Source organism: Salmo trutta, chromosome 1 (assembly GCF_901001165.1).
Source record: "Salmo trutta chromosome 1, fSalTru1.1, whole genome shotgun sequence".
Taxonomy (NCBI): domain Eukaryota; kingdom Metazoa; phylum Chordata; class Actinopteri; order Salmoniformes; family Salmonidae; genus Salmo; species Salmo trutta.
The window spans coordinates 76,641,310-76,655,241 of record NC_042957.1 but is presented as its reverse complement, the minus strand read 5'-3'; the positions used below and the strand labels follow the sequence as shown (position 1 = coordinate 76,655,241).

The 13,932-nt window shown below is 43.7% G+C and overlaps 1 protein-coding gene across 1 annotated transcript in view; it reads right to left on the bottom strand.

Moving 5' to 3' along the window:
• LOC115208171 (peripheral myelin protein 22) overlaps window positions 1-12,772 on the bottom strand; it is a gene marked incomplete in the record, with an annotated part of 14,169 nt that extends 1,397 nt beyond the window's left edge. The window contains 4 exon segments of the mRNA XM_029776030.1: window positions 1,122-1,262; window positions 9,971-10,064; window positions 12,339-12,428; window positions 12,706-12,772. Coding sequence (XP_029631890.1) covers window positions 1,122-1,262; window positions 9,971-10,064; window positions 12,339-12,428; window positions 12,706-12,720 — 340 coding nt within the window.
• Window positions 12,773-13,932: the final 1,160 nt, after the last annotated feature.

Here is a 13,932-nt window from a genome sequence, read left to right as displayed (position 1 = left end):
GGAGGGACAGAGAGAGAGAGCAGGGAGGGACAGAGAGAGTGAGAGCAGGGAGGGACAGAGAGAGAGAACAGGGAGGGACAGAGAGAGTGGGAGTAGGGAGGGACAGAGAGAGAGGAGAGAGAGAGAGAGAGAGAGAGAGAGAGAGAGAGAGAGAGAGAGCAGGGAGGGACAGAGAGAGATGGGAGAGCAAGGAGGAACAGAGAGAGAAGGGAGAGCAGGGAGGGAAAGAGAGAGACGAGAGAGCAGAACAAAAGGCATGGCCAGTTTTAGACTGTTGGAGATCATCAATTTCTTCCAAGTTGAAACACCTAATATTTTGTAACAGACGTGGTTATTATATTGGGGAGGGGCTGAATCTGCTAGTTTCCATGCCCTTGTGCAGAAAATGCATTTTTGAATCCAGCCAGTTAACCAAACCTCATAGTATAGGACCTAACACTGAGACAGTTAACCAACCCTCGTAATAAGGGACCTAACATTGAAACAGTTAACCAACCCTCGTAGTAAGGGACCTAACATTGAAACAGTTAACCAACCCTCATAGTAAGGGACCTAACATTGAGACAGTTAACCAACCCTCGTAGTAAGGGACCTAACACTGAGACAGTTAATCAACCCTCGTAGTAAGGGACCTAACATTGAGACAGTTAATCAACCCTCATAGTAAGGGACCTAACATTGAGACAGTTAACCAACCCTCATAGTAAGGGACCTAACATTGAGACAGTTAACCAACCCTCATAGTAAGGGACCTAACATTGAGACAGTTAACCAACCCTCGTATTAAGGGACAGTGGTCACATGGGGCCGCCTCCCACTTTGACCTGAGTTATAACATGTCTGTCTTTTACAGATTCAGTTTTTCCCCCAGATCATTTTCCTGCCTGGACGGTAAGCCCCGCAGAACAACATCCAGACCCTCTCACCATTCAGACCTTCTCAGCAACATTGTTCGTTGATGCCAATATAAGACATTGTATAAACCGGGGGACCCGGCTAGATTAGATAATCAGGGTGATGTGATGTGATACTCACTGGCCAACAAGACCAACAACTTTATGAAGTGTCTATGTAGGCCTTTATAAAGGGGTTATGAAGGCTTCATAAGTGGTCGTACTCACTGGCGAGGATCTGGAAGATGGCGGTGAAGAAGAAGCGTCCTCCTTTGACCAGGGTGAAGAGCTGACACATGAAGAAGACGAGAGAGAAGAGGCAGAACAGCACTGAGAGGACCATGAGGGCCTGAACTGCCTGGATCCAGTCTGAAGAGAGGAGACAGAGGAGGTTGAACATGACATATAACCAGAGATGGGTAGGTTACTTCCCACATGTGTCTGTTACAGTTACTAGTTACGTGTCCAGAATTGTATTCACTATTGTAACTTTTGGATTACCCCACTAACCTAATCTATCTCACTAACCTAATCTGATTACCCATTAAACGACATCTATTGCTGAAGAGCCATGTTAGAGTTTACATAGCTGGCCATACACTGAGTTTACAAAACATTATGAACATTGAGAGATTAAACAAGACCAACAGCCTGAAATTGTCAGGCCATGGACTCTACAAGTTGTGGAAAGCCTTCCATAGGGATGCTGGCCCATGTTGACTCCAATGCTTTCCACTGTTGTGTCAAGTTGGCTGGATGTCCGTTGGGTGGTGGAACATTCTTGATACACACAGGAAACTGTTGAGCGTGAAAAACCCAGCATTGTTGCAGTTCTTGACACAAACCGGTACGGCTAGCGCCTTTCTACCATACCCCTTTCAAAGGCACTTACATATTTAGTCTTGCCCATTCACCCTCTGAATGGCACACATACACAATCCATGTCTTATTGTCTCAATGCTTAAACATTCTTCTTTAACCTGTCTCCTCCCTTTCATCAACAATGATTGTGGATTTGACAAGTGGATTTAACAAGTGACATCAATAAGGGATCATAGCTTTCACCTGGATTCACCTGGTCAGTCTATGTCATGGAAAGAGCAGGTGGTCTTAATGTTTTGTATACTCAGTGTATATCATTCATTTAAGTCCTGAAATGGATGTAGTAACTACAGATTGCCCCTTTAAGTCTATCAAAGGTCTCTGTGTTTTTAAAATGTCTCCATTAGGCCTATGGACATTTCTTTTTAATCAGCACGAATTAGATTGAGCAATAAAAGCCCCACTTGTTTTTGACAGTATGGAGCACAATGCCACAGTTCTTTTAGACAATATGAAGCACAATGCCACAGTTCTTTTAGACAGTACAGAGCACAATGCCACAGTTCTTTTAGACAGTACAGAGCACAATGCCACAGTTCTTTTAGACAGTATGGAGCACAATGCCACAGTTCTTTTAGGCATCTCAAACTGTTATTCCATAGGCTGGGATCCACCTCAAACTGTTATTCCATAGGCTGGGATCCACCTCAGACTGTTATTCCATAGGCTGGGATCCACCTCAGACTGTTATTCCATAGGCTGGGATCCACCTCAAACTGTTATTCCATAGGCTGGGATCCACCTCAGACTGTTATTCCATAGGCTGGGATCCACCTCAGACTGTTATTCCATAGGCTGGGATCCACCTCAGACTGTTATTCCATAGGCTGGGATCCACCTCAGACTGTTATTCCATAGGCTGGGATCCACCTCAGACTGTTATTCCATAGGCTGGGATCCGCTCTATGTAGCTGTTGCAAGAGCACTTTATTCATTGTTGGTTGCAAAAACAATGATTGATAGGCAGCTTAAACTTCTTCAATTCAACCATTATTGGGTTAAAATACATTGGTGAACAGCCATCCACAACAACCACAATCCGTACGGCGCAAATAGCTAAATGAGAGAGCAGCAGTGTGATTCATATCAATGCGCTATGTAGATGTCATTAATAAGTGATATCTGTATCACCCATAGACTACACCACTGTTGTCATCCTTACCTCCAATAGTTTATTCAAGTTGGATAACCTTTGGATGCTAACAGCAGTCGCACCATTGGAAGACATAGCTTGGACTATAGCCTAACAAAAACCTATTCCTGCTCTTTTCCCGCGATCCATCAAACACATTTGGTGTGTCATCATAGTGGTCTTTGACTTGTGGTCAGACTCACTCAGACGGAACAAATTTAAACTTGCGCCTTTTTTCAAAGCTAATTTGAATATCATTGAGAAAACAGAACGGTGTCAAATATTTTTTTACACAAACATCCTTTCTGAATTTAAAAGTAATCCTAGAAGTAATCATGTAGTTTTTCAAAAGTATCTCTAATTTCATTACAATGTTTTTGCTGGTAAAGTAACAGATTACAGTTTGTTTTTTGTAATATGTTACTTGTAATGGATTGCATGTAAGCCTTTACTCCCAAACCCTGCATATAACATAACTTTTATATAACATAAAGTAGCACAACATATCCAAACATGAACGCCTAACTCCTGATAGGTGGTAGGCTGGCTTACTGTAAAGCACCTTGTGTCAATGTTGCTGTAAAATGGGCTATATGAATGAATTTCATTGGCTGATTAACTGATAACAGAGCTGAAGCTGTCATCATGTCACGTCCTGACCATAGAGAGCTCTTATTTTCTATGGCAGAGTAGGTCAGGGCGTGACTGGGGGGGTTTATCTAGTTTATTTAGTTCTATGTTCTTTGGTTCTAGTTTCTGTTTTTCTATGTTGGGGTTTTGGATGATCCCCAATGGGGATCATATTGGTTTTGGATGATCTAATTGGGGATCATATTTAAGTAGTTGTTTTTCCCACCTGTATTTGTGGGAGATTATTTTGAGGTAGTGCATGTAGCACCTCTGTCATCGCGGTTTGTGTTTTGTTTATAGATTATTGTTTGTCTTGCATTGTTTCACATTTTAATAAAAGATGTGGAACGATACCCATGCTGCGCTTTGGTCTCCTTCCTACGACGATCATGACAGAATCTCCCACCACCAGAGGACCAATCAGCGTGGCCAGGAGGAATGGACATGGGAGGACATCCTGGACGGCAAAGGATCCTGGACGTGGGAGGAGATCCAGGCCGGATGGGATCGCCTCCCATGGGAACAGATGGAAACAGCGAGGGAGGAACGGCGACGAGATCGGGAGTCACAGCAACGACGGAAGCCCGAGAGGCAGCTCCAAAAAAAATTGGGGGAGGGGGGCACACAGGGAGATTGGTTGAGTCAGGGTTTAGATCTGAGCCAACTCAGCCAACTCCCCGTGCTTACCGTGGGGAGCGTGTGACCAGTCAGGCACCGTGTTATGTGGTGATGCACACTGTATCTCCAGTGCGCATTCATAGCCTGGTGCGCACTGTGCCTGCACCCCGCATTTGCCGGGCTAAGGTGAGCATTCAGCCAGGACGGATTGTGCCGGCTCAGTGCTCATGGTCTCCGGTGCGTCTCCTCGGTCCAGGATATCCTGCACCGGCTCTACGCACTGTGTCGCCAGCGCGCCTTCACAGCCGAGTGAGTCCTGTGCCAGCGCCCCGCACTTGCCGGGCTAAAGTGAGCATTCAGCCAGGACGGGTTGTGCCAGCTCTATGCTCCAGACCTCCAGTGCGCCTTGCCAGTCCAGGGCTTCCAGCGACAGTTCCCAGTCCAGAGCTTCCGGGGACAGTTCACAGTCCAGAGCTTCCGGCGACAGTTCCCAGTCCAGAGCTTCCGGCGACAGTTCCCAGTCCAGAGCTTCCGGCGACAGTTCCCAGTCCAGAGCTTCCGGCGACAGTTCCCAGTCCAGAGATTCCGGCGACAGTTCCCAGTCCAGAGATTCCGGCGACAGTTCCCAGTCAGAGCTTCCGGCGACATTTCACAGTCCGGAAACTCCTGAGACGGCCTACAGTCCGGAACCTCCTGAGACTGCCCGCAGCCCGGAGCCTCCTGAGACGGTCCGCGGTCCGGAGTCTTCAGCGACGATCCGCGGTCCGGAGCCTCCAGCGATGGTCGGCGGTCCGGAGCCTCCACTGATGCTGGCGGGTTCGCAGGATGAGAGGGTTTTTCGTCCCGCACCAGAACCGCCTCCGATGCTGGAGGATCCGCGGGATGAGAAGGTTCTTCGTCCTGCGCCAGAACCGCCACCAACACTAGACACCCCCTAACCCTCCCTTTTGGTTTCAGGTTTTGTGGCCGGAGTCAGTGCCTTGGGGTGGGGGGGGGGGGTGACTGTCACGTCCTGACCATAGAGAGCTCTTATTTTCTATGGTAGAGTAGGTCAGGGTGTGACTGGGGGGGTTTATATGGTTTATTTAGTTCTATCTTGTTTGGTTCTAGTTTCTGTTTTTCTATGTTGGGGTTTTGGATGATCCCCAATTAGAGGCAGCTGGTCATCGTTGTCTCTAATTGGGGATCATATTTAAGTAGTTGTTTTTCCCACCTGTGTTGGTGGGAGATTATTTTGAGGTGGTGAATGTAGCACCTCTGTCATCGCGGTTTGTGTTTTGTTTATAGATTATTGTTTGCCTGATCCCCACTGGGATTCTCTGCCTCTAACCCTTTTACAGGGGCTGAGTCACTGACTTACTGGTGTTCTTCCATGCCGTCCATGGGAGGGGTGCGTCACTTGAGTAGGTTGAGCCACTGAGCCACTGACGTGGTCTTCCTGTCTGGGTTGGCGCCCCCCCCTTGGGTTGTGCCGTGGCGGACATCTTTGTGGGCTATACTCGGCCTTGTCTTCGGACGGTAAGTTGGTGGTTGTAGATATCCCTCTAGTGGTGTGGGGGCTGTGCTTTGGCAAAGTGGGTGGGGTTATATCCTGCCTGTTTGGCCCTGTCCGGGGGTATCATCGGATGGGGCCACAGTGTCTTCTGATCCCTCCTGTCTCAGCCTCCAGTATTTATGCTGCAGTAGTTTATGTGTCGGGGGGCTAGGGTCAGTCTGTTACATCTGGAGTATTCTCTTGTCTTATCCGGTGTCCTGTGTGAATGTAAATATGCTCTCTCTAATTCTCTCTTTCTTTCTTTCTTTCTTTCTCTCGGAGGACCTGAGCCCTAGGACTACCTGGCATGATGACTCCTTGCTGTCCCCAGTCCACCTGGCCATGCTGCTGCTCCAGTTTCAACTGTTCTGCCTGCGACTACGGAACCCTGACCTGTTCACCGGACGTGCTTGTTGCACCCTCGACAATTACTATGATTATTATTATTTGACCATGCTGGTCATTTACGAACATTTTAACATCTTGACCATGTTCTGTTATAATATCCACCCGGCACAGCCAGAAGAGGACTGGCCACCCCTCATAGCCTGGTTCCTCTCTAGGTTTCTTCCTAGGTTTTTGGCCTTTCTCAGGAGTTTTTCCTAGGGAGTTTTTCCCAGCCACCGTGCTTCTTTCACATGCATTGCTTGCTGTTTGGGGTTTTAGGCTGGGTTTCTGTACAGCACTTTGAGATTTCAGCTGATGTACAAAGGGCTATATAAATAAATTTGATTTGATTTGATTTGATTTGTCTTGCATTGTTTCACATTAAATAAAAGATGTGGAACGATACCCACGCTGCGCTTTGGTCTCCTTCCTACGACGATCGTGACACATCATGTAAAATCTCATTATTCGATAGAGGTTGCATGAGAGTGTTGGCTACACAGAATGCAGAATCACAACTGTCCTCTAGGTGGATAATGATAGTTTGTCCTCTAGGTGGATAGTGATAGTTTGTCCTCTAGGTGGATAACGATAGTTTGTCCTCTAGGTGGATAATGATAGTTTGACCTCTAGGTGGATAATGATAGTTTGACCTCTAGGTGGATAATGATAGCTTGATCTCTAGGTGGATAATGATAGTTTGTCCTCTAGGTGGATAATGATAGTTTGGCCTCTAGGTGGATAATGATAGTTTGGCCGCTAGGTGGATAACGATAGTTTGTCCACTAGGTGGATAATGATAGTTTGTCCTCTAGGTGGATAATGATAGTTTGTCCTCTAGGTGGATAATGATAGTTTGACCTCTAGGTGGATAATGATAGTTTGACCTCTAGGTGGATAATGATAGTTTGTCCTCTAGGTGGATAATGATAGTTTGACCTCTAGGGGGATAATGATAGTTTGACCTCTAGGTGGATAATGATAGTTTGTCCTCTAGGTGGATAGTGATAGTTTGACCTCTAGTGGGATAATGATAGTTTTACCTCTAGGTGGATAATGATAGTTTGTCCTCTAGGTGGATAGTGATAGTTTGACCTCTAGGTGGATAATGATAGTTTGACCTCTAGGTGGATAATGATAGTTTGACCTCTAGGTGGATAACGATAGTTTGTCGTCTAGGTGGATAACGATAGTTTGTTTTCTAGAAGGATAATGAAAGTTTGTCCTCTAGGTGGATAGTGATAGTTTGACCTCTAGGTGGATAGTGATAGTTTGACCTCTAGCTGGATAATGATAGTTTGACCTCTAGCTGGAAAATAGTAGTTTGACCTCTAGCTGGATAACGGTAGTTTGACCTCTAGCTGGATAACGATAGTTTGACCTCTAGGTGCATAATGATAGTTTGTCCTCTAGGTGGATAGTGATAGTTTGTCCTCTAGGTGGATAATGATAGTTTGTCCTCTAGGTGGATAATGATAGTTTGACCTGTAGCTGGATAATGATAGTTTGACCTCTAGGTGCATAGTGATAGTTTGACCTATAGGTGGATAAGGATAGTTTGACCTCTAGGTGGATAATGATAGTTTGACCTCTAGGTGCATAATGATAGTTTGTCCTCTAGGTGGATAGTGATAGTTTGTCCTCTAGGTGGATAATGATAGTTTGTCCTCTAGGTGGATAATGATAGTTTGACCTGTAGCTGGATAGCGATAGTTTGACCTATAGGTGGATAAGGATAGTTTGACCTCTAGGTGGATAATGATAGTTTGACCTCTAGGTAGATAATGATAGTTTGACCTCTAGGTGGATAGCGATAGTTTGACCTCAAGGTGGATAATGATAGTTTGGCCTCTAGGTGGATAATGATAGTTTGACCTCTAGGTGGATAACGATAGTTTGTCCTCCATGTGGATAATGATAGTTTGACCTCAAGGTGGATAATGATAGTTTGGCCTCTAGGTGGATAATGATAGTTTGACCTCTAGGTGGATAATGATAGTTTGTCTTCCATGTGGATAATGATAGTTTGTCCTCTAGGTGGATAGTGATAGTTTGGCCTCTAGGTGGATAATGATAGTTTGACCTCTGGGTGGATAAAATAGTTTGACCTCTAGGTGGATAATGATAGTTTGACCTCTAGGTGGATAAGGATAGTTTGGCCTCTAGGTGGATAATGATAGTTTGTCCTCTAGGTGGATAATGATAGTTTGACCTCTAGGTGGATAAGGATAGTTTGGCCTCTAGGTGGATACTGATAGTTTGACCTCTAGGTGGATAATGATAGCTTGACCTCTAGGTGGATAATGATAGTTTCGCCTCTAGGTGGATAATGATAGTTTGTCCTCTAGGTGGATAATGATAGTTTGTCCTCTAGATGGATAATGATAGTTTGTCCTCTAGGTGGATAATGATAGTTTGTCCTCCATGTGGATAATGATAGTTTGTCCTCTAGGTGGATAATGATAGTTTGACTTCTAGCTGGATAGTGGATAGTGCTAGCAGAGACGGTAGAGAAAGCAAGACACCCCACACCCTCATGTTGTCTGGTGGGGGCGGGGCCACTCTGGTCTACTTATTGGCCGGCCCCGCAGAGGGAGTGCACCAGGGCCAGACATCTCACTGGCTCATGTTTTCTTGTCGGAGCGGGGCGGTGGGGGCGAGCGGGAGGGGACGATAAGTAGACCAGAGCAAGCTCTTCCCTCTCTGGTGTGAGATATTATGGAGGAACAGTGAGTATGCCAGATATTATGGAGGAACAGTCAGCATGCCAGATATTATGGAGGAACAGTCAGCATGCCATATATTATGGAGGAACAGTCAGCATGCCAGATATTATGGAGGAACAGTCAGCATGCCAGATATTATGGAGGAACAGTGAGCATGCCAGATATTATGGAGGAACAGTCAGCATGCCAGATATTATGGAGGTACAGTGAGCATGCCAGATATTATGGAGGAACAGTCAGCATGCCAGAGATTATGGAGGAACAGTCAGCATGCCAGATATTATGGAGGAACAGTCAGCATGCCAGATATTATGGAGGTACAGTCAGCATGCCAGATATTATGGAGGAAAAGTGAGCATGCCAGATATTATGGAGGAACAGTCAGCATGCCAGATATTATGGAGGAGCAGTGAGCATGCCAGATATTGTGGAGGAACAGTCAGCATGCCAGATATTATGGAGGAACAGTGAGCATGCCAGATATTATGGAGGAACAGTCAGCATGCTAGATATTATGGAGGAACAGTGAGCATGCCAGATATTATGGAGGAACAGTCAGCATGCCAGATATTACGGAGGAACAGTGAGCATGCCAGATATTATGGAGGTACAGTGAACATGCCAGATATTATGGAAGAACAGTGAGCATGCCAGATATTATGGAGGAACGGTGAGAATGCCAGATATTATGGAGGAACGGTCAGCATGCCAGATATTATGGAGGAACGGTGAGCATGCCAGATATTATGGAGGAACGGTGAGCATGCCAGATATTATGGAGGAACGGTGAGCATGCCAGATATTATGGAGGAACGGTGAGCATGCCAGATATTATGGAGGAACGGTGAGCATGCCAGATATTATGGAGGAACGGTGAGCATGCCAGATATTATGGAGGAACGGTGAGCATGCCAGATATTATGGAGGAACGGTGAGCATGCCAGATATTATGGAGGAAAGGTGAGCATGCCAGATATTATGGAGGAACGGTGAGCATGCCAGATATTATGGAGGAACGGTGAGCTCATGTGGGAAAAGCATGCTCATGCGAGAGAGAAAAGGCCCCACTTAGACAGACAGGAACCTTGTTCATTTTTTTCAATGGTAAACCGTCTGAGTAAAATAAGTTATTTATCCACCATCTTTGGTGCTAGTGTCTTAGACAAACCTTCTTTGCTGGCAGAACTGCAGTGATATCCTCCGTTAGTAGTGAGACAGCTGTACCACAGGTCAGTACTCTTGGTTCCTCCTACAGTCCAGGCCTGGAACACAACACAACACAATGAATATAAACGACACAACACAATGAATATAAACGACACACCCACAACACAACACAATGAATATAAACGACACACCCACAACACAATGAATGTAAATGACACACCCTCAACACAACACTGCATTACACATAGAACACCCAGCCACATTCATAGACTATTTTTCAGTACACGACACACTGACATCACAGACAGATGCGCGCGACACTTGGCTGCAGTAGAAAGCCATCTCTATCTACGCCCATTCAACATAGCCTAGATATACGTGTTTATTACTTCTAAGCAAAATAACTTTGGGGTTCTCAGATGCTTACAATGATCTTTTGATTATTGCTTGAACACTCGCTAAGCAGTTGTTAGCTAGAATTCCTAACGCTCATTGATATCGTTTGTAGCGAAAGCTAGCCAACGAGCCATTTTACTGGTTGAAGTTGAAGTGTTTTTAAAGTGTAAGGCAGTTGATTTGCGACGATGACACAAACATTATATTAAGCAGGACATTCATACGAGTCTTAAAATCCAATTAGAATCCAAAAGTAGTGTGAAAGTCACTCGTAAGCATCATGTAATTAAGGCTTTTTTTGCTGCCGTTCCATACGAACTCCGCCTTGTTCTGCCACCAACTTGCGTGCAGCAATTTTTGCAAACACAGAAAGGGGTCTATAGTTTGTATTTAAAACACAGAACATCCAGCCACATCTATGATACAGCTTTAAAACACAGAACACCCAGCCACATCTATGATACAGCTTTAAAACACAGAACATCCAGCCACATCTATGATACAGCTTTAAAACACAGAACATCCAGCCACATCCATAATACAGCTTTAAAACACAGAACACCCAGCCACATCCATAATACAGCTTTAAAACACAGAACACCCAGCCACATCCATAATACAGCTTTAAAACACAGAACACCCAGCCACATCCATAATACAGCTTTAAAACACAGAACACCCAGCCACATCCATAATACAGCTTTAAAACACAGAACACCCAGCCACATCCATAATACAGCTTTAAAACACAGAACACCCAGCCACATCCATAATACAGCTTTAAAACACAGAACACCCAGCCACATCCATAATACAGCTTTAAAACACAGAACACCCAGCCCCATCCATCGTACAGATTTAAAACATACACACTCAATTAACTCAACTCACACACAAAGGGTGTGTTTACACAGGCAGCCCAATTCAGATATTTTTTTCAGCGGTTTGGCAAATATGTGCACAGCCCACAACATGTGCACAGCCCATTAAAAGTAGGACAAGTGGTTCCCAGGTCCATCGTAAAACTACATACACCCATCACCACACCCAGGTTCAAATAGTATTTGTTTACTTTCTAAAACTTTAGCTTGATCTAGCTTATCTGGGCACAATGGAACCAATCACATAATATAGTGTAGTCCCAAAAGTGCAAGCAACCACGCCCATCTGGCGTGATTCAGGTTCAATCAAATGCTGAAATATTTGAACCCAGGTCTGACACATCCGTTAATTGCCCTGTTCCAGATGGTTAAACAAGGCTGGATAGCCCCTATTGATTACACTGACTTACTGACACACACACACACACACACACACACACACACACACACACACATACACACACACAGTGCTATAGTACAGTAGGCAGCAATATCATAGCTACTCACATGGTATTATAGTAGGGTACAGACAACAATATCATAGTTACTCACATGGTATTATAGTAGGGTACAGTTAACGATATCATAGTTACTCACATGGTATTATAGTAGGGTACAGTTAACAATATCATAGTTACTCACATGGTATTATAGTAGGGTACAGTTAACAATATCATAGTTACTCACATGGTATTATAGTAGGGTATAGACAACAATATCATAGTTACTCACATGGTATTATAGTAGGGTACAGTTAACAATATCATAGTTACTCACATGGTATTATAGTAGGGTACAGTTAACAATATCATAGTTACTCACATTGTATTATAGTAGGGTATAGACAACAATATCATAGTTACTCACATGGTATTATAGTAGGGTACAGTTAACAATATCATAGTTACTCACATGGTATTATAGTAGGGTACAGTTAACAATATCATAGTTACTCACATTGTATTATAGTAGGGTATAGACAACAATATCATAGTTACTCACATGGTATTATAGTAGGGTACAGTTAACAATATCATAGCTACTCACATTGTATTATAGTACGGTACAGTTAACAATATCATAGCTACTCACATTGGCAATTGTTGAGACAAGCAGTAAGACCAGGATGATGAGGTGCAAGATGAGCACTCCGAGCAGGATGAGCAGCATTTTCTGATAGATCTACAAGTGGAGACAAACACACAGGAACCACAGTTATCAGACCAGGGGTCTACCGTACTGATTCAGCGTCAACTATTTGAAGTGGTACTTCATATTGACACCAGGTGGCGCCATTTCCACATTTACTCATCAAACCCATATGTTTACTTTAAATTGAAAAGTATGAATCCCGTAACATTGGAGTGGATAAAAGCACGGAGTTAGAGAAATGTCCCAACTCCTCAAGACTATAGTTTTGAGAAAAATGTAAAATATTTACAGCCAATTAAACACGTACATCAATTTTATTCATGCAGCAGATAGCACATCGTTGGAAAAAAATAAAATATATAATCAACAACAGTTGCACTCTACTTAGAAAGTTTCCATAGACGTTTTGAAACGACAAGTGAGTAGCCTAGTTGAGATTTAAAACGAAATGCAAATCAATAATCAAAACAGCTCCATATGCCTGTGGAGAACCAACGCAGCTCGGCTGTGCGTCTGTCTGGAGAGGACCGTTAATTACTAGAAGCCCTGTGACAAAATGAAACGATGAGTCGTTCAAGAATTCTACAAACTCCCCCCAAAAACTATTCGATTACAATTTATCAAAAATAAATTCGAATAATTGCTGAAAACGTAGTTGTAGGCCAATCAGATGAAAATAAATAAATCCAACTTGATTAAACTCCAAGAATAAAGTTAATACATTTCGTTAGTGGGAGGAGGAGAAGTGAAATCAATAAAACTATCGGGATATTCATCCTTTGAAAGAAAATAAAAAACGGTAAATTAAGATTCCTTATTGTATCAACTTACAGAAAGCAAAGGCTGTGGTAAAATTTCCCTTTAAAAATGAGTGTTAAGGAGTTGAAGTGATCACAACTAGTGCACAGATCCCACTGTAGACACTAGAAGCACTATTCCAGATGTTCCACAGCAACACGCAAGCTTTTCTTTACGTGAGAACACCGCCCTATGCACGTCGCTTCGTCACTGCAGCTAGGCTCCCGCTCGAACTATTATTTGGGAACTGTTTGTTTTGCTGAACTATACAGCAGGCTGAAGGCTGCTACCAACCCCACAGTGGTATTCAGGGGAAAAGTTCCTTGGAAATTGCTTAGCCAGTGTGTCGTTGTAGATTACATTTTAACAAGGGTAGTTGGAGTGGAAAATAAACAAATTGGTCTCTTTTCCATGGGTATTTAATTTTTTATTCCCACACTGCTGTAAAATCGTTCATTAAAAGCACTCTTTGTAGCGACAGAAAACTAAACACATCAACTATTTCAGTGTTTTTATTTGATCTATCACCATGTCAACCAATTCATTTATTTTAAGAACAATATGTTTTTTCTATCATCAATACTAGATTTATTGAGGCTTATGTTTGTTTTACATGCTAACAAGACAAAGTCTTAGTCCCAAATGAGATCCTGTTGCATATTATGTACTACTTTGGATCAGACTCCTTTGTGCCATGGTCAAAAGTAGGGAACTGTTTAGGGAATAGGGTTCCATT